The sequence below is a fragment of the Dromaius novaehollandiae genome, chromosome 31 (genome assembly GCF_036370855.1).
Source record: "Dromaius novaehollandiae isolate bDroNov1 chromosome 31, bDroNov1.hap1, whole genome shotgun sequence".
Taxonomy (NCBI): Eukaryota; Metazoa; Chordata; class Aves; order Casuariiformes; family Dromaiidae; genus Dromaius; species Dromaius novaehollandiae.
The window spans coordinates 922,501-945,960 of record NC_088129.1 but is presented as its reverse complement, the minus strand read 5'-3'; the positions used below and the strand labels follow the sequence as shown (position 1 = coordinate 945,960).

The 23,460-nt window shown below is 43.8% G+C and overlaps 2 protein-coding genes across 10 annotated transcripts in view; both read left to right on the top strand.

Moving 5' to 3' along the window:
• The first annotated feature begins 2,110 nt into the window (after nucleotides 1-2,110).
• Nucleotides 2,111-15,792, top strand: LOC112996124 (E3 ubiquitin-protein ligase TRIM39-like). Of its 4 annotated transcripts, none has more exons than XM_064499606.1 (11): nucleotides 2,111-2,215; nucleotides 6,495-6,578; nucleotides 6,737-6,820; nucleotides 7,251-7,334; nucleotides 7,746-7,829; nucleotides 8,611-8,694; nucleotides 9,782-9,798; nucleotides 9,964-10,000; nucleotides 11,644-11,670; nucleotides 12,410-12,436; nucleotides 13,237-15,792. In XM_064499606.1, exons 1-11 carry the CDS (start codon nucleotides 2,206-2,208, stop codon nucleotides 13,797-13,799), a joined length of 1,101 nt encoding a protein of 366 aa, XP_064355676.1. In that variant the 5' UTR covers nucleotides 2,111-2,205; the 3' UTR covers nucleotides 13,800-15,792. The 4 variants fall into 4 exon arrangements, with proteins under 4 accessions (XP_064355676.1, XP_064355680.1, XP_064355679.1 ...); XM_064499610.1 differs by having other exon boundaries at nucleotides 12,615-13,300; XM_064499609.1 differs by lacking the exon at nucleotides 6,737-6,820.
• A 469-nt stretch (nucleotides 15,793-16,261) lies between these two features.
• The window catches only part of LOC112996125 (golgin subfamily A member 2-like), a 30,594-nt gene continuing 23,395 nt past the window's right edge, over nucleotides 16,262-23,460 (top strand). For all 6 annotated transcript variants that reach the window (XM_064499564.1, XM_064499566.1, XM_064499569.1 and 3 more), the window contains exons 1-5: nucleotides 16,262-16,342; nucleotides 17,915-17,980; nucleotides 18,336-20,248; nucleotides 21,723-21,784; nucleotides 22,999-23,055. In XM_064499564.1, the coding sequence (XP_064355634.1) occupies nucleotides 21,769-21,784; nucleotides 22,999-23,055 (73 nt within the window). In that variant the 5' untranslated portion in view covers nucleotides 16,262-16,342; nucleotides 17,915-17,980; nucleotides 18,336-20,248; nucleotides 21,723-21,768. The remainder of the gene's footprint in view (nucleotides 16,343-17,914; nucleotides 17,981-18,335; nucleotides 20,249-21,722; nucleotides 21,785-22,998; nucleotides 23,056-23,460) is intronic.

Sequence of the window (23,460 nt, the reverse complement as noted above, 5' to 3'; positions counted from 1 at the left end):
CTAATACAGCAGAATTAGTCTAGTTGAACTATGTAAGCTTGCAAGTTTTATATATATTGTATGACTTCTTCCATCATTCCATCATTGTCTTTGTTCATCTGAGCAGGAGATCCATGAGATAGCAGGGTGGCACACCAGCAGTGCGCACAGGATAATCCGTAGGCCACAGGTAGAAATGGCAGCACAGACAGTTGTGTGTGAGGTAGGTGTATGTGTTCTCAAAACCTGTTGCAGGGTGGTACTGGGAAGGACTTTACCCTGCCACTTAAGTTGGCAGAGTTCTTCCCAGGTTGTAGCTTTGTTTACTTTTTTTTCTGATTCAAAGTGGCAATAATCAGTATTTTAAAATGTCTTTTATTTTTCAGTGTGACCCTTTTAATGAGATGATTGTAAGTGTTCCTTTCTCTTTATAAATCAGCCCTCTATAAGTGTGTTTAAAGATTTGGGCTAGTTCCGTAAGGGACTGGCATCCTGCACTCAGATGGAGTGGGTTGTTTCCCCTCCACTGTGGGAGCGCAGGGAATTTGTTTATACAAATGTGGCATTTTAAGTAAATAGGACCTGGTAAATAGGTCAGGTGTGATCCCTAGAAGAGAGGGTAAGTCTTTGGGAAGAAAGGCAATTCCTGAAGTTTCTATGAGACTTCCTTCAGGCAAGCTGCAAGCACTGCTACAGAGTGGGGAATTTTCAGACTGTTAGTTACCAGTTTTGGTCAGATGCCTAAGAGAGGACATGAGTGAAGATGCTTTCACAAAGGAGCATCCCTGAAGGATTCAGGGGCTTTCTTCAGGGATTAAAGTAATGCCTGATTACCCAATATAAAGGGCTATATATATGTTCTTTTTTCCAAATCAAGAAAATCAGTGAGCATGATAACTGATCGTATTCTATTCAACAGAGGTGCACAGAGAAAGCAAATTCTTTCCATGTTCTTTTTACTGCTTGTTTTTATCAGGTTTATCCAGTGCTAAGGTCTGTGATGAATGTCACAGGAGCAGGTGCCATGCTGTGAGGAAATGAACAAAGTCCACAAACTAAGACTAAACCCTGTTCAAAGAATTGCCATAGAGGTTACATTAGGACAGAGCGGAAAAGACTGAAAAAGGCAGGAGGGAAGAAAGCAAGCAAGGTGAGGAAGGAAGGGAGAAAGGGAATGAGAGAGGGGAGAAAGGGGGGAATGGATGAAAGGAAGCAATAAGAAATCTCCTGTGTCACAGTAGCCAGTTCCCCTGAGAAATCATGGGTGTCTAGTACCATTAGAGGTGGCCTAACACATTCCCAGACACTGGCATGGGACTTAAAAACAGGACCTAGGAACAAGAAGGGACTGGAGCTCTTCTAGAGAGGCAACTGGAGGCCAGACATGATACCACAGAGCATTTCAAAAATTGATAGACACCTCTTTTCACGCCAGTCCATCTTTCTCTACATCTTCACTGAATAGAAGGGTAACATAGATGCCTGGCTTGCATATGGCCACCTGCATGTTGAAACCTACATTTATGTTTTCATCTGAAGAGACAGCCAATACAAGAAAGAAGTTATAATGGAAGAAAAAAGAGAAGCATTGTATGGAAGGGCATGAAGTTTCCGTTCTCAGCAGTAATTAAGAACAATTAAACATCTCAAAGAAATGATGTAAGAAGAACTGATGCCAGCCCCAACAAAAGAGTAGAAGGCCTGTTGTGCTCCCTTTGTACCCATTCTTCTACAAATTCCCAGTAGTACTTGGGGAGTACCAAAGCAAAAGACACTGGGCTCAGTGACCAAGGAGGTCTTTTCTGCTGATTGTTTGTGATTTTCAAATGTCAGACACTAACAATTGAAGCTATACTTGCATAGCCTCTCCAACATTCTGTATTTGCACTTGAAATATTGTATCTAATGTCTTGGTTTTGTATCCCTGATGTAATCCAGGTGCCAGTGTTGTTTATCAAGAATGGTACAATCTAGTGCCACAATAGGTACAAAGGATGTTCATTAACTGTTTGGTCTAGGTGGTGGCTGGCATCTAATGACTTTGGACTTTGTTATGTGTGATTTATTCAGTGCTGACACAATATCTAAGTCACTATTCATTAGAAAAGGCATTCCCAATTGGAGAAGAACAGATAAAGCTGAGAGGTACCTCTGAGTTTTTCAGTCTCACCTGGAGTAGCAGTTGGCTGGGTTTTCAAAGGAATTTGAAGGCTGAAATTCCTTTATATGAGCATAGGTAAGTGTGACCAAGAACACTATTTTTCTTGGAAGAATTTGTATTAATCTTTTAGTAAAAATGTTGTGATGGATAGAGCAGACTGAATTCAGTTCTGTAGTCTTTTTTTTCATACTGTAACTCTCAAAATTGTCTATAGAGGAAGCCTAAGCAATTAACATTTTGATGGTCAAACTTTGTCAATAGTAAAAACACCCAGGATGGCTATTGGTTGTATTTGATACCTTTAATTGCCTTATTTGGAGAAACATCAAGATATTACTGTTGATTGAAAAAAATAAAATATGAAAAGAACATTAAAAAGTAAAGTACTGTGCCATATAGAAAATGTGCAACATTGTTACCTATTGAAATGTACATTATGCTCCCTCAAAAAAGCCTTGCTAGTTTTAGATTTTTCAGCCATGATCTTCTGCATGATATACTTCATGCAAAGGGAGTGTGAATGAAAGTAATGGCAAAGTTAACAGAACAGCCTCATCTTGTGCCAGCCTATAAGCACACACATTCAGTTTCAAGTCAGTCACATGGAGCAAATAAAAGAAAAAAACATCTCCAGTCCATTGAATCTCTCATATACCAGTAGCACTCCTAATGTCAATAATATACAGGCTTACAAATTCTTCTACGGGTTAATTTGGCTGTTAACACAATAACATGTATGTAATTTAATCACACATATTGGAAAGTTCTCATTCTTTGAAAGTGAAAAGTGTTACTTTTTAAGGGGTCTGTATTTTTGAAAAAAGGAAGACTCTTTCCAGCTCCAATTGCTTTGAACCTTTGTTATGACTGCCAAATGCAACTATTGCAACTACTAATTTGAGCACTTGGATCCTTTCTTCGTGTTGTTCTCCAGCAAGCTAAGGTAGACTGCATGCTGTCTTAATAGATCTACCAGTGTTTCTCATTCTCAGCCATATGGTGAAATGTTGTCGGGGTTGGATGAATATGGAAAGTGTGGAAGCTTAATTTGTGGTGGACAAATGGCTCCTTAGCGATGGAGCCACAGAAAAGAAGAGAATTGCCCTTTAATTCCACTGAATCTGTGTGTTCCCTACCCAACAAGACAGAGGTACGCCTAGTATCTGTTTTTCATCCCTATGCTAAACAACAGTTTGGGAATGGTAAGCATAAATAAAGCAACAGAGGACAAAACTAAGAAACTAAGGTTACAAGACTGAACACAAGCCTGCAATAACTACCAAATGAGAGCCAATGACACAGGCCAGCTGAGAAATGAAATGAATGAAGTGAATAGGGAACTGTGTCTCATAACAGAAGTTTCTGCAGTCGTCAAAAGAGAGAACTGCTTTGCAGGCTGAAGACAAACAGAAGCTGAATATTTTCCCTGTCTTCTTCAGTTGTGCTGTGGCACTCACTTTAACAGGACAGTGTGGCTGACAAAAGTTTACGTGGCTTCAAAAAAGGAATGGAGAACGCTGCAGAAGAAAAATTAATTTAGCTGTATTAAATGTGAAAGTCTCCTTGAGCTATATTAAGTGTGAAAGAATCTCAGAAAGGGGAGATTCATCTGATCAACTGTCAGTGTCTGCAGTGTAGGTGTCCACATTGGAATTAAGCACTTTATAGTCAATATATGAAAGCAACCAATTCTAGAGTGTAATACTTCTCATTCTGAAGGGTATAGCAAAAAAGAAAACACAGGAGGCTTGCTTCCTCCCAGTCTCACTTCTGAAGGTTACGTAGCCTTTCTACAACAGGATTATTACTTCACTTTGATGATTTGTCACTTTATTTGAACTCTGAGACTTAAGCGTTTCACATGGACTGTAACCCCAAGAAGACATGTTATAAAAGCCGTGTTTTATTGCTTTAGAGAATCATTTTATTACCACCAAAGGCAAAGTTCAAAAGCTTGAGAAATCATATTTGCTTAGAATTGCAGGTGATGGTGGAATTTCCTCTCGTCATTTATAAGAACAAAATATCTTTATGCTTTTGATTCCTCTCTTGCCATGTCCTTATTCCATGTGTCCTACAGGTTGGAACTTCTATATATTTTTGATAACTAGATTTTCCAGCACCCGCTCTTTCACAAATGCACGCACACACACACTCGACAGTATTTGTAGGTTTTAATATCCTTATACATGTAAATAGCAGCAAGTATTTTATGGAACGGACTTGCAAGATGTTAATTATAGGCAGTGCTGGGTGTGCTTATCTAAAATCTCCTATTTTCCTTGCTTAATACCTTTGAATATTTGTGTCACTTCGACACTCCCATTTTAAATGCCTGTACTAGTTTTGGTTGCCACAGTAGTTTAGTTTGATTCCAAGAATGAGATTTTGGGATGAGCCCTTCTTCATAACTAAAGACCATTTCACAATTTTGTGGGTAGAGGGAAGCAGCTAATGAGAAGATTATTGTCTGATAATTTCATCAAACTCACCACTTTTCTGTAGCATGCAAATCTACAAGGCAGTGCCTCAAGGTTTGTTGATGTTCAGACCATTCACTCATCCAATATTTTAGGTAATTTGATCATTCCACACAAGAATTAGAAACTATCTGTTATTGCTGATAATAGTTGTTGTCTTTTTTCCTAGGGAAATTAGACTTCAAAGATGTTGAGTTAAGCATTAGAGGTGTTGAACCCTATTAAAACACCTGAAGACAGTAATAGTTCAGAAAAACTAATATTTACACACCTATGAAGTATATATCCACACCTGAGATGGTTCTTTCACTTCTCTTTATAGTCAGCAGAAAGAAAGAAGCAGTTGCAATGAGCTTTTCTTGAAATCTATTTTAGACATCTACCTTTGGCTTAGAGGAATTATGCTTTAGGAGCACCTCTTCCTCCTTTTCCCTAAATGGGTTATCTAGACAACAAGTTCAGATGTCAAGATGTACTTTCTTGATCTCTAAAGTTAGTCAAGAAGACTTTAAACCTTTGTTTTTGCAAATTGTATGTAACTCCTGATAAACACCCCCTCTCCTAGGTGCCAAAGGTGGCCAATCAGCAAATGTATGCTGGACAGTCAGTCAGATTGCACAGAGCTCTGGACAATCATTCTGGTGCTTAGGCATAGTTAATTGGCATAATTATATTTTTTGTCATGTTAGTCTAAAAGGTTGACTGTCTTTAGTTGGTAGAATGTCCACTTTTGCCTTGTGTTTACCCTAAGAAACTAGAATTTCAGTAAAAGAAATGTCACATGCAGGAACCAGAAATAGAAATACAGTGATGACAGTAGTGATTAACAGGAATATCCAACATGAAAAACTGTGAGAAAGAAGCAGGTCTGCACCCAGACACATCAGTCTTGTCAAAAAGGAGAATAGGAGTCATATTCCCTAAATCTACATAGTCTAGAAATCTATAGCCAGATGAGAAATAAAGGGACTAGTGGTTATGCTGAAGAGAACTGGACAGAGAGCAAAACACCATAGTTTATTTCATATTATGACAAATGTGCTGCTGATTTGTGCTAGTATTAAAATTAGGCTGAATCATTTTGAAAAAAAAAAATTGATTATAAACTAGGAAACCCTGAGTATTTTTGGTACTGGTTGACTTTCTTCCTCTAATTTATCTATCTGCCTGGGTGAAATCAACAGCAAATGACTGAAAAGCTAATGACTTCAGACTTCCACAAGTTTTCACGTTTGCCCTCTTGCCCACTGGGATTCATAACTGTTGCATGTATTTGAAGTGTACCTGACAGCTTTTCCAGAATTAATAAGCTATGCCACCCACATTTTCTCTTCAGATTAAAAGTAACTTTTTATTCCTCCTAAAACATAAAAGTGTGCCGTATGTCTATCACTTCCATGATCCTTTTAAAAGTGTATTGAAGTCAAAACATACAAAGAGATCAGAATTTGCAAAATAAGTTCCGCATTTCAAACATGTGTCCACCAAGCTGATCAAGAAAAAAAGGCTCAACTATACATACAGGTGAAGCTCAAAAGTTTTTCTCTGAGGGAGATAAGTGTTGGAAGAAAAAGGAGGAAGGACATTAAATTCCATTCTTCTCATGGGCAAATGTAGGAAATGAGCAGGGAGAAATATTTTGTGTCTGAGCAAACATGACAGGCAGGCGGTGTGCTACTAGGGAAGGGAAGAGACAGAACTGATACAGTGTAGACATGAGGCACAGCTTGGCCATGACATGAAGGATGTATCCAGGGGATTAGCTCTGAAGCCACCTTCAATATCTGTTTTTTTCCCAGCCTGCAATGTGGCCAAGCCATCAGAAACTACACAGAGGTACTTGACATTGTTTTTATTTTTACTTCCCTTTTTAGTGACTGACATGGCAGAAATACTCAAGCCGTCATTGATTTACAATGTATGGAACACTGTGCAACCAAAGCAGTATTTCCCATCAGGTAAGGGCAATTAGACTGTCTTACCTCATTCCTTCAGACTGTGAAAAACCTGATCAGAAGTGCCCTTTACCACTTCTAATGAACTAGGTCATTAATAGGAAATGGGGAAGAGAAGGGAGAAGAAATAAACAGGTGTTGATTTCTACTTCCATTTACAGTAGGTGACATGGTACAAAAATTCAGGCCCACCACGATTCTTGATGCATGCAGTAGTGCACTACCAAACCAGTATTTGTCATCAGGTAAGGGTCACGTACATTTTGACATTCCTTGGGCAAGCCCAATACTGCAGGTGTGGAAAGGTTAGTCTATCTGGAGTAAGCATGAGCATGTGAGCTAAGCGCATGGACAGGAGTTGAAGCACGGAGTTGAAGGAAACAAGCACATTCATGGCAAGAAGAGTGGGGAGGGCGGAGGAAAGGGGCACTACCGGTGGCTTGGTTTCTGGGATGGAAGTCATGCTGGAGGTCTGGGTTGTGTGCAGAGAGAAGCAAGGACATTGTCCTGGAACGAGGTAGCTTCTGAGTTTGTGGGACAGAAGTGAGAGGCTCTGATGAGCCCCCAGGGAGCCAGTTTGAGTCTCTGTGTGTTTCCCTGCCTGCAACATGACCAGGCCAGGAACAGCTTCTCAGCAGTCCTTCACACACTGTTCATTTCTACTTCCATTTCCAGTGGGTGACATGGTACAAAAACTCAGGCCCGCCGCAATTCTTGATGCATGCAGTAGTGCACTACCAAACCAGTATTTGTCATCAGGTAAGGGCAGCTATGCTGCCAGACCATTTCCATGGGGGTACCAAAGCATCTAGTTTCAAGGTCTGAGTGGGCGTAGGCATTGTTAGGAGAAAGGGAAGAGAAGAGTTAAGCAAGTGAAGTTGTTAGGCACAGTAGGATTTGCTGGCAGTGGTTGCTTGCCCAGAAAACATGGCCGGGGCAAGCACAAGTGAGTATCAGCTCCAGGCGGGGAAATGCAAGTGAGAACCTGGTGTCATTGATGGCAGGGCAGACATGGCGCACCGCCTGCTCTTGGCTCAAAGAGTAAGAGTGAAGGGTTAGCTCACCAGGCACATTGACTCTCTGGGGCTTTCCCTGCCTAGTGGGTGACTGGCCCACGCAGAGCCATAAGGTGGTCCTTTACTTTGCGTTCACTTCTGCTCCCATTTTCAGTGACTGACATGGCACGAAAGCTCCATCCCTCTGTGATTTATGAAGATTGGAGTGGTGTGCTAACAAACCTCTTTTTCCCATCAGGTAAGGGCACTTACACTGCCAAGCTGTATTCCTTTGAATTGCCAAAGACCTGATCAGCACCCCCATCAAGTTCTCAGGGGCCATGGGGTTTGCTGGGAAACATCATGCTAGGGAGCATGATCATGTGAGGAAATTGCATGCATGGGAGAAAAGAAGGGGGCTGATGTAAACCATGACATTCATGACAAGATCTGGAAGGCTCCCAGTGGCTTGGTTCTTGGATAAAAGTGGTGCTGGAAACTTGTGGGTTTTTTGTTTTTTTGTTTTTTTTCTCAGGAAAAGAAGATGGGATGTTTCTAGGACAGGGGTAGTGGGTGAATTCCAGGGTTGGAAGTAAGAATCTCCGCTGAGAACCAAGGATTGAAGGGGTTTTGAGGCTGAAGCATCAGGTTTGGATTCAGGAGTGGTGAGGAGGTGGAGCAGGGAGACTCCATTTCAGATGAAGACCCCAAAAGGTTATTTGAGTTCTAATGGATACACCAGCCCTTGGAGCGGTGCTTTTGCCAGAGAGGCATCTCATATCATTCCCTGAGTTTTAGTGTCTCCTGCTTGGCCTCAAGCAGATGCTTCACAAGGGAAGCTAACAGGTGGCTCACCTGTGGATGCTGTGCCGTTCCTGGATACCCCATGTGGGTTTCTTATGGTTTAGGAGTAATTTGAGCATAGACAGGATGCAGTGCCAGGTCTTGGTCTTAAGGATGTGTCTGGGGTATTAGCTCTCAAGCCACATTGAACCTTTGAGTGTTTCCCTGCTTTTGTTCATTTGTACTTCCTTTCTCAGTGACTAAAATGGCAGATAAACTCGTGACCTCATGGACTGATTATCTGCTCAGACACGGACTAATACATCAGTTTTTCCCATCAGGTAATCTTAAATTGACTGTCAAACTATTTTCCTTTGTTATTCCAAAGACTTGATCAGCACCGTCCTTTGTGGAGGACGTGGGCGTTGCTGGGAGAATGAGAAGAGAAGGGAGAAGAAGGTACAGAGGGAGGTTTGTGGTGGTGGGGTAGCTGTAAGTGATCACTGAAGCAACAGGACTGTGAAGGACCTTCTTCATAGGCATTTAAAGCCACTGTTAGAAAGGTGTTGGTGAGTGACAGCATATGGCTGAGAGCTGCAGTATAAATATTCTCATTTCCCCTCTATGAGCATGTTTTGCAGTGAAATATGTGTCAAGAGAATCAGTTTAATCAAGAATCTATCATCTAGGAGTCCCAGTAAAAGAGAAACACAAGAACTGAATTGAAGTACAGCTCCTTTATCAGCAGGACAATGGGAATAAAAATGGCCCTAGACAGCTAAATGTAGACAGCTGAGCATCTACTGCACACCTACACTTAAAATGAATGGTCTTCATCTGCAGGTTATATCCCACCTATGGTGCCTACAATGACACCATCTCCATTTTAAGTGGGTGTCTAAGCTCCCAAGAGAATCAACATAGATGCAGAGCAGAAGTCAGTTGACACTGTTTTCTCATAAGATTTCTCTCCTATTTGCTACCCCCACACAATTAATTTGAGTATCCTATGTGTTGAGCATCTTCTAAAATGCAGGTTTTATATCTGTTATGGAAGTTAAGCTTGCTGGCCACCATAACAGGGTCTGACCTTAGGTTCCTGCTGAAAAGTTCGGAGCCAAATCAAAGCAAATTAAATACTTAAATTTTAATGGCACACGTGCTGTAATTACAGCTCGAGCTGGGTGCCTCCAAAGAGGGACCCCAAACAAAGAAATCCCTGGGCAATTATAGCTTTTTCAACTTAAGTTTTCCACCCCTCACACGGTTCAGACCAATAGTAATATTTAGGTCTGGGGTCTCCTGCTCCTTATTGGCTCTCATGGTTGTTCCTAGGCAGGCTGTATTTTTTCCCTTATCTTTACTGTTGCATTTTCTGCTGACAAATGTACTTTCATTTCTTTTTGGGTCCTGCCACTGTCTCTCAAGGTCCTGAAGAGGAGGAGGTAATTTCAGACCATAACAATTAACACTGCCTCATCGATGAGGGGAGGCTTTGTCCCTCAAGGTCCTGATGCCCTGCACAGGCCTTATTTCAAAGTCTGGACATCCCCCCTTTTGGAGTGTGAAACATGGGAATGCAGGCTGCTTGTAACTCCCTTATCTTGCAGCTTGAACCAGCCCTGGGGCCCTTTCTTACTGAACTAGGTAAAAGTTCCTCATGTTCTCTAAGTGCGGCCTAAGACTTCAGCAAATTTAGCGACTCATGCTAAGCAAGTTTTATAGAAGTTGTGCTAAGCGGCTACCTCTAGACAGTTTCAGTTCAATATTCTTTAGCAATATCCATTGACAATTAAAACAGAATTAAAATATCTGAGAGCGGTATTACTCAGCTTTACTCTCAAAACTTTTTTTTTTTTTTTTTTACTTTTTTCGAAGTCCAGTTGGAGAATGGTTTAGTTTCTTATTTATTCAGTATTGTGAATATCACATACAGCAACTTCTCTCTGGATCAGCTAGTGCAGTTACATCTGAATCCAGTTTCTCTCAGGCAATTTGATGTTTAAATGGTGAAAATAATGGAAATAATAACTTTTTTTGTTCCCAAAGGAGTGAGAGCGTTAATAAAAAAAATGCGCAGAACCATTCCTATAAATGTCTGATCACAACAAGGACAAAAAATACAACAAAGAAGAAAGTTATCTCTAAATTATTTTAAGGAGATGGAGGGTTATGGTAATTGATAATGGGGCCACTCTGCACAAAACAAGCCGTACAAAATACGTAAAATGAATATTTGTATAGAACTTGCTCTTTCCTGAGCTTATTTTGGAATTCTACTATCACAATTTGTCACCAGATTGTATGTTAGAATCAAGAAATATCATCCTCTGATGGAAATTCATGTTTTAATTCTGCCTCTCTCTGCAAAAGCAGGATAGTCAGGGTTAGGTATCATAGTGCAAAGGCACATGAGGGTCATCAGGAGTATCTGCCTCCACAGGGGCATTGGTCTCAATGTGTCCAGTGACAGTATGGGCTAAACCGTTGTACGTGGGTTATGTATAGGGTGCCACCCAAAGAAGTCCTGCAAGGGGACCAGTTAAGGCTCTTTTTTCAGTATCCCTCAGGGTTTCTATTCTTTTTGTTGTTTCCAAAAAAATGTTTGGCATCATTGCCTTCTTCTCATCCTAAAGGAAAACTGTTCATCTGTTTTCCTTTTTGGTTTTGCTCATTCTCACACATCCAAAAGCTTTTTTAGAATCATCCACTGGCTGTCTAGTAATAGCAGAATAGCACTAACTATAGAAAACTCTTTGCCATTGTTCAGAATGATTCCCTACCACTTTGAAAACTCAATATTCCAGGGAACCACAAAAGAGTAGCAGGTGCCTACTCCAGGGAATTTCCTTTTCCTCCTTTGAATTCTTGTCCAAATGAGTGTTGATTGGAGTGCTGAGCTCACCACTGGTTAGCTCACATGGAGGTAAACAATTGCAAGTGGGTGTCTGAGCACATCCCTAGATGTCACCAGGTGTGTTTATTACTGGCTTACAGCAGCATCTCTGGTATTTATATATGCATTGGAGAAGGAGAGAATACAGGGAGGTTTTCCAGGAAAGAAAATCTTCATATGCGTTGTGCCCTGCTTGCCATTAAGATGAATGGCCACCACTGTACACCTGACCATCTTTTCCCATGGCTATGTTAGTCTTTTACCAGAGTCAGGTAAAAGGTATGTCAGTCTTTTACCTCCCTCAGCTTTCCTGAGGCACTTCTGCAGTGAGATTGGAGGCCTGTAGCCCATGCCCAGGGAGTCAGAAAAAATATCATTTTCTTCTCTCTTGCAGATTATCACCAACTGAAGACTGAATTAGGTAAGAGAAACAGATTTCGGACTCCTGAAGTCAGGACTAATCCCCTCAGACAACGCTGTCTGTGGCCAGAATCTGTATCCCTAAAATTATCTTTCAGGCTTCTGGGTCTGGGAGCATAACATGCAATTATGAAAGAAGCATCTCAGTCTCCCATTTGCCACAGCAAGAATTGGAGTTTGTTAAAACCTGGGGCAGAGGGTGGGAGCAGGTTTCCTAGGGCAGCCCATTGGAGAGTTGTGTTCACATCCTGCTCCACTCTCTGTTAGGGGAAAGATCTACAAAAAGACTCAAAAGCCAAGAAGTGTTTTAGGCCATGAGCAGATTTTAAGGCACCATAGAAGAATTGCACTGGAGAAGAAGGTTCAAGTGCTCGTAGGTGATATCAAGGAAGAGGCTGGGCTCTTGGTGTGGAAAGTGCATCTCTAACTGCAGATGGGCCCAGGGGTGTAGTCCTGGGTCAAAAAGAGCATTGCAGTTCAAACTCCATTCCTTCCTCTCAGGACAAACCAGATGTGTTTCCCTCTGGCAAATTAGTTTCCCGTGTTCTCCATCCTCTCTCTCCTGTCACTGACCTTAAGCTCTTCCCTATTCTGTTCAGAAATTCCTAGCTTGGCTTTAGGTTGGGTTGGAGACTTTGCTAAAAGCAGGCTGCTGGCAACATGCACTGCAAGTTAGCACATTGGGAAGCAGGTCTCCTTGACAGATCTACTTACTGCCTGCATTGTTCCTCTTCCTACAGAGTTTGTGAAACTGCAACGCTACAAAGGTGAGAGTAAAACACCAGCAGACTGAGTTCTTCAATCCTAAATGCAACTCAGGAAAATGTATCTGCCCTATTCAGAGAGCAGTTCAGACAACATCTTCAGAGGAAAGATTCTTTCTTACTACTAACAAGCCTGGGTTACAGCTAAAGAGATTTAAATTTGCATTTTTTTTCTCCTTAGGAGGTCATATTTTCTGGAATCTTTGACAGGAATTGCTGGCTTGTTTCAGAGACTTTAGTTGGAGAAACCCCACTGAGTTGTTCTTTATCACTTCTTGCTGACCAGTGCATACCTGAATATCATCAGGCATCTCCAGCTGAGTTTCAGCTACCTGTTCTGTCTATGCCCTGTGGTGCTTTCTTTGGCCATGATAATTTGATCCCTGTACTCATAAAAAAGGTTGCTGTGATTTTGCTTTACCAAAGGAGAAGGTGCTCAGCTGAGAAGTTCTTTTCCTCAGGTCACCTGTACAGAGTTTCAAAGACAAAGGAACAAGGCCATGAGCCCTCATGCTCTTTCTTTGTGCTGCACATTACATTCACAGCAGGCTCTGTTAGGTGCCTTGCATTTGGTGCATGCTGGCTCATCTCTGTCTGTCAGCACCCCCAAGCTGGAAGAGAAGGGGCATGGGAGGCATGAAAGTGCAAAAGCTGGAGGTAGCCTGGGGCAGGAGGTTGCCTGCTGCACATCACAACAGAGGTAGAGGGATGACAAGTGAAGGAGTCTCTTGGGAAACATAGAAAACCTCCGAAAAGAAGATATCATGTTTACTACTACTTATGGCATGATTTAATTGTTGCAGTTGATGTCACCCTGGATGCTGACACAGCTCATCCAAGGCTGGAGGTGTCTGAAGATGGGAAGAGTGTGACAGACACTGGCACTATCAGAAATGTGCCCAGGACAGAGAAGAGATTTGATTCCCACACTTTCCTTTTGGCCAAGGAAGGATACACATCTGGGAAACGCTATTGGGAAGTGGATGTTGGAAAGAGAAGAAACTGGGATGTGGGCATTGCCCGGGAGCCTGTGGCTCGCAAAGGGACACTGACTCTGTCTCCTAAGAATGGCTTCTGGGTCATAGGGTTAGCAGATGGGCGAGAGTATTGGGCCCGCACAGAGCCTTGGACCCGTTTGGCTGTGAGTGGGAAACCACAAAAGATTGGGATCTTCCTGGACACCACAGCCAAGCGGCTGTCTTTTTATAATGTCAGCAAGAAGACAGCTGTGTACACTTTCAGCCTTGGTGGAGACAGCAGCCAGGAAGGGAAGTTCTTTCCCTTCTTCTCAACAGGGTCCATTTCTGCAAAGCCTGACACAGAGGCACTGAAAATAGTCCAGGGCTTTGATGATGATAATGAGTGAATAGATGACTGAAATTCAGACCCAGTGATGAGACTGCACTGTTGTCAGACAGCCCTCTCTTTTGTGCCTCCCAATCAGAGCTGAACTGCTAATATTTGTACCAGAAGCTCCCATCACTGCTTGCTAATCCTTCAATGAGCCAGTGAAGGAGAAACCCTTGAGGTCAGGGTCACATGCAGCGTGCAGAGAGAACCTTCAGTTGTATTTAAACACTTGTGCGAGACAGTGAAATGTCTCCTCAGGGCAGGAGGTGAAAGAATTTGCTTAATAGTGCAGAGCGTCTTTCGTCTTGAGTCCTTGCCGGTATGCCTTTTTCCCACATCAGTCTCTCAAAATGGAACTAAATATCAATGAGGTGTATTTGCCCCCAAACAGAGCACTGTTATGGGATGGGAAAACTTTCTGATGCCCTTAAACACACTTCTCCGGAACACCTCAGACTTGGAGGTCTAAATGTTCATCAGTCATGTCAGGTCCCTTCTACGGCAGTTCAGAGAAGCAGGCACCTTTGGAAGGCAGTTTACCTGACCTGTCTTCCATGACACTTCTGGACTTGCAGAAATTGCCTTCTGACTGTTCCCATTTCTCCAGAGGCCTCATGGGGCAATGAGGGTGAGTCGGTAACTTAGAGATCTACATTGAGAAAAATTGAGATTTTGTTCACTGCTTTATTAATCAATTAGATTAACTTTTATCTGCGGCTACAGAGTGTAGACCAATTGGGCACTCACAGTTCCTCCTCTTGAAGCTTTGCACAAAATAGTTGAGTGTTCATTTGAACATGGTGTGGAAGCCAGTCCTATCCTTCTCATTGGGGAATGTAGCCTTAACAATGTGCAAAGGGATTTACAGTGATTGAGTGTCCTGCCCTTCCTAGCGAGTGTGGACTGGCTTAATTCACCTATCAAAATCAAGGTAGCTTAGCTTCCCGCTTCGGTTAGTGCACTCTAGACCACTCCTGTCTTCCTGCCATTTCTGTCTGCATGTTCTCACTCACTTGACTAGTGCTCTCCTTTCTGAAATAGCGCTGAGATCCTGACCACAAGAGACCAAGCCTTCAGAGTTATTTTCCACAGTCCCTGAACTGGAAAAAAATAGCTTTACTGCTCCAATTCCCAGCCTCTAATTCTACCCTGAGGCTACACGGATCCACCTCAAAGCTATGTGACCTCTTGCTCAGAGGCCTTCCAGGTGTCAATGCAGTGTTAACAATTTTTTTGCATAGGGGTGAGAGATGGGAGAGACTACAGTAGTCCTGCTTGTACCTTTGGACACACTTGAAAGTGAGAGGAGACCCATGCAAGACTGCAGGACATTTGGATACATTCTCAAGAATGTTGTCATTTTCTAATGCCCACACAAGTCTCTCTTGTACGGTTTTCCAAACAGTCCCTGGCAGAATGAGAGCAGCTTTCCTTTCCTCTCTGTTGGCGGCTGCTGCTGGTAAGACAACAGATAGCAATGCACTGGCAATACCATGATCAACTGAGGCACCACCAGATGCCCAATCAAATGCCAGAACACTGGAGGTGGGCTCCTTTTCTCAAACCTAATTCCCAGCAGAAAGTGAAGGCAAAGTGGCCAGAGATCACCTGTCCCATTAAACATTGCAAATCCCACTATCCTCATGAAGTTGAAAACCAGTATTTCAATAAAAGCTCAGCTTTTTCAGTAGGCAATCCTCCAATCATGAAATCACTTCAGAAGTACTCAAATGAAGACACACACACACACACAGCAATAAGGGTAAGCAAAGAGCCGAAGAGTGTGGAAATGAAAATTTTGAGAAGCATTTGAAGAAAACTTTTGACAAAAAACTTAGAGGATACAGATAGCAAACCAAACACAAAAACTCATTTCCTTTTAGCTTATAAGATGTGGTTTATGCCTATAGCTAATTGCACAAATCCAAGTATAATCTTCGTATATAATTTCATGTAATGTGGATTTTACACAAGAATAAATGTTTTTTCTCTTTGTTGCTGTTTGCAAACATGTTTAAGTATATCAGTGTTGTGAGAGGTATCTGTAAAGCCTCATGTAAAACCAAATGCCTGTGCAGCATAGTGCACTTGTGGGCAGGCACTCGTGGGAGGGCCTGCAGGGCACAATGGCCTCATTGGGGCAGCTGGCAGTTCTGACACCTTCCTTCCTAACAGCCCTGAAGGTCTTTGGCAGCAGTGCATCTCCCTTCCTTAATCTCGCCATCAAGAGTGGGAGTTATGGCCCTATCCAAGCTGTCCCTGAGGCGGTGGGGCACAGCATCTAGAAGACCTTGGGGCCCCTTCCTCCCCCTAAGCCCAACTGTGAAGTAGCAGTCAAGAGTGTGTCCTCAATACATTCCAGAAATCTCCTGTACTCAGCATTTGAATGGCTGCTCTTTAACCTCACCGGTGAGCTCTTTATGAGGCTCATTACCAGCTCCTGAGGTTGAAGTTCACAGCACTTCAGGCTGCCTGTAGTATTTACATGATTTACATATCTGAGGAAGTGAAACCTGACATTAAGCAGCAGAACTGAAGCTGGCAGTGGTCACTGTTAAGGTAGGATTTTCATGTTGCCCTTCTATTTAATTAGTTTTTAAGTAGAGCATTTTTAAGTAGACAAATGTGATCTGCAGTTTCCGGTGAGGAAATAGCTGACAGCATAAGCTTTTGTGAATTGGCAGACCGCACAGATTGCTTTCTTCAACATAATGAATCTACTGACGCTTCTTATGATGTTCATTTTCCAAACACGGTCCAAAAAAAGTCTCAGAAATCCAGAGGCACCATAGTTTAGATATGGAGTTATCCCTAAGGTCAGATATGCTGAAGGATAAAAGCAGGGGACAGTGTAGTGTTCATCTCCTTCAAGTCTAAACAAGTTAGCTACAGTGGAAAGAGAACAATCTGATTAGCCTAATTTACATCATCTCTCTAAACTAGAGAGATGTAATCTCTCTAATCTCTCTATTAAAATAATCTCTCTATTAAAAATCTCTCTATTAAAATAATTAATAATTATTACATCCAGAAGGATTTCCCCAATAAACTTCCAGAGACTGAGGTAAGGCTGAATTCTTTCTCTCAGCCTTCTTGAAAGTGAGCAAGACATTTTCCTTTTTCCAGTCATCAGCGCGGAGACCAGGGATGCCTGGAAGCAAGTGCTGCCAATAAAGACCAAGGCAAGGAAGACCTCGAGCTTCCTTAGTTCCTTGGAGGGAATATTGCTGCTTTCCAGCAGTATATGGTGCCCTTTCAACAGCGACCCTCCTCTCTTTTTCCTGTATGTAGTCTGTTTTACTTACATGTCTATGTGGAGTATCTTCTCCAGTTGCCTAGGACTAGCCAGTAGATCACCTTCAAGAATCCCCGCTACCATGCCTCAGACCGTAATCTTGGGGTACAGAATTAATGTATTTCTTTCTGTTTCCATGAAACTGCTCTCAGGCATAGCTTTCTCCACCCTCAACAAGACAGAGCCATGTGCACAATTACCCTTCACACATCCTGAAGGTAAATAAAACAAACGCTGCTATCTCCACAGCTCCTAGTATCTCCTTCAGACCTGACAGGTTTCAACTCTTAGAGATCCTGCATGTTTCAGTTAATACACTAATACATTTCTCCCAGTGTTACTCAAGACCATTTTATGTGCATTTCCCTATGTCCTTTGCCAGTTGGAGTATCATTCTCAGGTGAGGGAAAAGTATTGAATAAAGATGTGGAGCCATCAGAGAGAGCCTAGAGCAAAGGAAAAAGGCCATCACGTGTCTAGAAAATGTCCCCCATGAGATCACCACTGAAAGAATGTGAGGCCGTGGCTGTAGTGCACTGCAGAGACGCATGACAGTTTTAAGTAGTTAGAAGATGGCTAGAAGAGCCGTTCTCTGTGTCTGCAGACATAACAACAATTACAGCAGGCATAGCTGCAGTGCTGCTTCAGCTCATTTTGGCCTTTGCTGTAGCACAATCACCCTACGAGCATTTGATCATTCTCAGAGTTCAGCAGTAGAAGGTGTGACAGGACACCTGGGGTACGCGTTAAACAGAGTAGCCTGGGAATGTCTGAGCTAGCAAAAGTAATGCTGACCATGAGCAAGCACTGACCTATTTCTTGTTGTTTTATTACAGATATGAAAACAAAAACAGAAATTCAGGCCCAGCTGGAAGAACAAAAATTGGCACCTCCAAGCCTCAGTAAGTGTAAGCACAGTCTCCCTTCTTTCCAGATGTCCAGCTGGTCCACAACGCAATGGCCAGGACAAAATCAACACTACTTTTCCATCCTATTGTCCCACCGTAACATTTTTATTTCTTTCAATGGGACATACCATGCTGAACAGCAAACACTACACGTGAAAATAAATGCTGCAAATTGTAGTCAGAAATCAGGAATGCCGCCCAGGATATGAAACTGCCGTTCCAACGATTTCAGTGGCCGTGTGACAGAAGAACATCTGGAAAACCATCATGGATTGTTGATTACTAATTCATCTAGAAAAGGAAAAGAAACAGAGGAGTAAGCAGAGTCCCTTTCTCTTTATGTGATTAGGAGCTGCTGAGGAGACATTGGTGTTCAGGAAATGGCTGGAGTTTTGGGAGAGCAAGCGTACGTATTCTCGAGCCCTATTCCTACTCCACACTTCTCTGCAGTCAGAACAGGGTCCATCACTAGAAAGTGATGTTTCAGGGATGCGTTCCAATATCTTTCTGGCTTTTAGTCACCCTGCTGAGTAAGAAGTTTTCTCTGTTTTTCAGTTGCAGCAGTAGCACTTATTAAAACTTACACCCCCAGAAGACAAAGAAACAGGTCTGCTAAGCGGTAGGACTTGACTGTGCGTGAATCTGGGTAGAGAAGAGAGAAAAGAAGGAGCTAGAAAAATACAAAAAGGAGAGAATGGACTTGCTTGAGGAGAACGAGAAGGACAAAAATGTTATTGCTGTTATGATCTTTTCATTACCCTCCCTTTTCTCAACAGTAGATTATTCCTTCACTCCATTCATATCCAAATGGTTTCTTCATTTGCCCATGTTGCTGAGGGCCACGTGAGAGCAATCTGCATGGAATTCCTTTCTCATGGAATCTGTGCAAGGCATCTTTCCCCTTCCAGCAAGACCTGGGGTTCTCCTGGCATGTACTTCCAGTGCAATGAGATTCCAGGAATCCTGTGCAGCTTTCCCTCTTCCACCCTCTATAAAAATTTATAATCCTAGACCTTAGAAGACGCAAAGGTGTTTGTGTTGTCCTCTCTTAATAATAGTTTTCATGTATGACTTTGCATTTTAATGAAAACTGCTAGTACTGAGAAATTCAGAACAAAGTCAGCAAGACAGGTAATAGTTTGTGAACTGTATATGTTTTTTAATAGCAAACACAAAAGAATCTACTTCTAATAATTGAAAAAATCTTAACAATAAGGGCAGCAAGAAATCCAGTGTCATGCATGCTATCTTTTTTTCGATAAATTTCTATTAATTTTCAAGCTTTTCTTCACAGGAAGGAGGGAAGGGTGGCATGAGCCATCTGATACTCCCCCACCTCAAGAAGCAGCCATTAGATACACTCCAGACCAGTCAGGATGTCAGCTGAGTTAATTTGTGCCCATGCTGCAGCTCACTCATGAGCCACGACCTTTCCAGCTACAAGCCAATGTTAAAATGCGGTCCCTGCACATACAGTCAGTCACACACACATCCATTCTCCACTCGGAGGAATCTCCCAAGTGACACACAGACTCACTGTCAATGAGGTCCTGGCTAACAAGCCTTTGGAAAACACAGGAGACAGCTGTCAGGACCCGAGGCACAAGCACTGCTTCCTGGGGTTCAGCTTGCTCTGAAGAGGGAGCTGTTTGAGAGGCTTCAGCCAGCCTTGGACCTCTTCCACAAAGAGCCAGATGCAGCCTCAGCAGGGGCTTGCAGTGCTTCACTCGGCACCTGCCTTTCAGCTCAGGCCCTCACCCTTGCCTGAGCTATCTTGTAGCCATGCCCGTGTGTGGTCATATACCTCGCTAATTTGCACCCACAGACTTGAATTCCCAGTCTGATCTTGTTCATGCAGCCACTGCCTCTGCCTCTGCCTGCCTTGTTTCACGCTCAGCACCCACCTCCCCTTCACTTTCAGCGCAGCCCCTTGCTCCTCCCTAACAACTGCTCTTGGGATTGCACACAGCTGCAATGTGTGCCTGGAGTTCACTGTCTTCAAGGAGGAGGGGACAAGCAGGCATAATTTCCAGGAACAGAGATTATTTGCAGGACCTTCTCAGAGTGGTGCAAATCCTTCAGCCAGTTAGGGAACAGTAGGGTGTTAAAGGCTCAATACACTCTCTTACGAGCACTGTTTCCTGGAACGGTGTAAAGTCCAGCAACCCTGAACACTGCCTGCCCATAACTCTGTGCCATTGTGCTGCAAGTGAAACCCAGCTCCTCTCTGGAGAAGCAGGATGGGAAGTGTCTTCTCCCAAGGTAGGTTATTGCATTTCTCCATCTGTTCCCTTTGATGCTTCAGGAGCTCATAGCTCTGCCACTCTGTTGCAAGGGGAAAACATCCTGAAGATGTGTAGTTGCCTTGGTTTCATATGCTCTCACTTCATACGACCCGTTTGTCGGGAGACATTCATAGGCAACAGAAATCTAGTCACTGCAGACAGTGGCAGTCACATGCCAGGACATGATTCCCTTCACTCTAGGGTAGATGTTGTGGCGAGAATTTGACCCTAAAACTCAAGGGTGGGCACCAGCTCTATCCCTGCACACCAACATTTCAGCATCCAAGGTTGGGGGGATCTACACGTGTGCTGGGTGTCTAAGTTCACCTTGTGGTTTGCATGGAGCTAGCAAAGATGTGCAGTGAGGGGTTTAGACCACCTTGAAGCAGACGTGGGTTTTTGGAGGCTTCTCTTCAGGGTTTCTTGTCCTCCCTTTGGCTAACCCGCCTTCCCTGGCTGCTCCTCTCTGCCTTCCTCGTGTGCAGACATGACAGATTTCCATTGTTTGTTCTTCACATCCCATGAAGTTTCTCAAGCCGTGTCCTCTGGGACTGGATTGCCTTCTGGGACTGGATTTCTTTACAGTTCAGGCTTTGGAAGTGCTCTGTTGAAATGCCTCCCCACACCAACACACACACACACAGAGGCACACACACACTTCTTATGGCTGTTGGGAGCACAGCTCAAAGGACAAGCAGGAAGCAAAGGGCAACTCAGCTGAGTAAAGAAAAAGAGATATGAACAACAGAGCAGAATAGGTGGGAGAGCCTTGAGCAGAACTCAGGTAAGCCTGAGTGTCTTCAGCCACCAGGTCGCATTCTTGGCCTGGAGAGTGGACAGCTGTGCCATGGAAATTCATTCCAGGAGAGCTCTGAGATGGGTTCCATACGGGCTAATCAGAGCCTCAGGAGAACAGCCTATCGTGTTGGTAGAGGAAGAAAGAGGTTCTGTTTTCGTGCTCTTCAGAGTACCTCTTTCGGCTGCTGCTCTCTCTCTGTCTGGAGACACCTTTCTCTGTTGACTCTGAAGAAACCTTGGTCCAGTCAGCCTCCAGGACTGGAGTTAATCTCCTGGATTTTCCACTTGGACAATGTTTCCACCTCTCTGCCCCTGTGGAAAAACGTATCTGGGGTCAAGTACCTTCTTCTGCACTCTGCAGATTCAATTTTTACCCTGGTTCAATTTGACTGAGCAAAACATTCATGCACACCTGAATTGTCAGGGAGCTACACTGGAGCCAAGGTGCCCCGCAAGGTAGGACAGTGGCCAGTTCTCGGCCTGTCAGAGCATCCTGCAGCCATAGCCTTCAATTTTCTACTATGGTGCACACGAGACAATTTTTGCTGGGAGGAGCAGGCCTGGCTTGCACCCCATGTTGCCAAGCGGTGAGCAGCATTCCAGGAGGAAACAACACTCCTAAGAAAGCGCTAACTTTTGTCCTTGCATTGCAGCCTGAACTTGGAGAAAGGGGCTGAGGAAAGCAGAAGACCTGAGGACATGTCTGGGCAACGTGGTAAGAGTGGGGTGTCTTCTCTTCGGTTGGGGGCTAGAATGAAAGTGGATGCTCTGTAAAGCCTGAATCATGGGGAGGAATCAGGGCAATGGGAGGCAATATTGCATGACTTGAGGGTCAGAAAGGAGTCCACCTTCTCTTCTGTGTAGCCCCTTCAGTCTACAAGAGAATCTTTCTGTAGATTCTCAGGCACACGGAGTACAAACCTCCTACAACCAGGGACATTTGAAAATCAGGGATGACGTAACACAAGGCAAACATAATCACCACTGAGTTGGTGAACACCATCAATCCACGTTCATGGACACAAAAGGGAACACAGGAAGTTCCGTCTGAACCTAAGGAGAAACTTTTCTTGCTGGGAGGGTGACTCAGCACTGCAGCTGGCTTCCCAGAGAGCCTTGGAGTCTCCATCCTGCAGCTATGTGCAAGCTGTCTGCAGAGGGTGCTGGGCAACCTGCTGTAGGGGAGCTTGCTGGAGCAGGGGTCAAGGGACTAGGTGATCTCTACAGGTGCCTTCCAAGCTCAGCTGCTCTGTAATTCTGTGATCCTGTGAAATGCCTCCTATGAATTCCAGGAGGGCATGGATCTCCAGGAGGTCCTGTGTCAACCCTGCCAGCCCTGGGAGGACATCTCAGAAACACCGATGCTTTTTCTTTTGGCATTTTCTTATCATTTTGAAGTGCAGAATGTCAACTCTGCGTGCCCAGCACATAGATTACAGAGGGAGGGATGAATAGTAGAGGGGGTCTATGTCGTTAAACTCAATCCCAACAGCGGGGCTTGCATGGCTGCTCCACATTCTGTGCAAGAGGCATGAGCTCCAAGGGAGCCATCCTTTCTCATACAACCAAGCATCGGCTGCTCACCAGAGCCATTCTCTGTACTGCATGACAAAAATAGACCACGCCTTTCATTGTCTGCCCACATGTGGTGCTGTGCACAAACACCGTGCCATGCATCATTGCCATGCTTCCTGCCAGGAGCATGTTCACTCAACCCGGGTGGAAGTCGGGCTAACTGTGGAGAGGCAAGTAAGAAGGCACTCTGCCTAGGGGACAGGGAAGCTGTAGCTAGCAGCCCCACTGAGAGCACATCCCTGGGGGTCTTCTGTAGCCAGGAGTCCTTCCGCACTTAGGCAAGGCAAGGGAAAGGTCTTCACTAAGTTTCCTCTTCTTCTCCTCCCTTTCTGCTCACATGAACGAAACATGCAGGCCAGCAGGACCCTCCGCAGGGCTTCCGAGGACAACGCAATAGCTTTGCACGTGCAAGTAAGTATGCGGGATGCAAGTCCTGTTGCGTGCAGCCAGGGACATGTGAAAAGCAGGGGAGTGTCTGGAGAAGTCGAATTTGGGTTCTACACAGTTAGGGAAGGGTGCCAGAGGAAAGGCCTGCACTGCAACAAAGCCCACAATCTTAGCAATACTATGGCTGCTCCTAATCGTACACACTTAGAAGGCAGCTGTCAGCTTAGGAGTTAACTTAGATGGTTTCTAATGCAGACGGAGGGATATGGTAGAAGAGCTGCACCTTTGCCAGGGTACTGGGAGCAGTCAGCCTCAGCGCTGACTGTATCCCTGATCCCTGTGGACCGATTCACCATTCACTCGTTGGAGACATTTCCATCGCTATGACCACTGCATTGTGTTGGGGTGGCTCATTTGACCAAGTGTGAG

Excerpts from the sequence above, each read along its gene's own strand:
- LOC112996124 (XM_064499606.1), top strand. Across the intron at positions 6,821-7,250 it reads AAACCAGTATTTGTCATCAG|TGGGTGACATGGTACAAAAA; the intron begins GTAAGGGTCACG and ends TTCCATTTCCAG. Across the intron at positions 12,437-13,236 it reads GAAACTGCAACGCTACAAAG|TTGATGTCACCCTGGATGCT; the intron begins GTGAGAGTAAAA and ends TAATTGTTGCAG.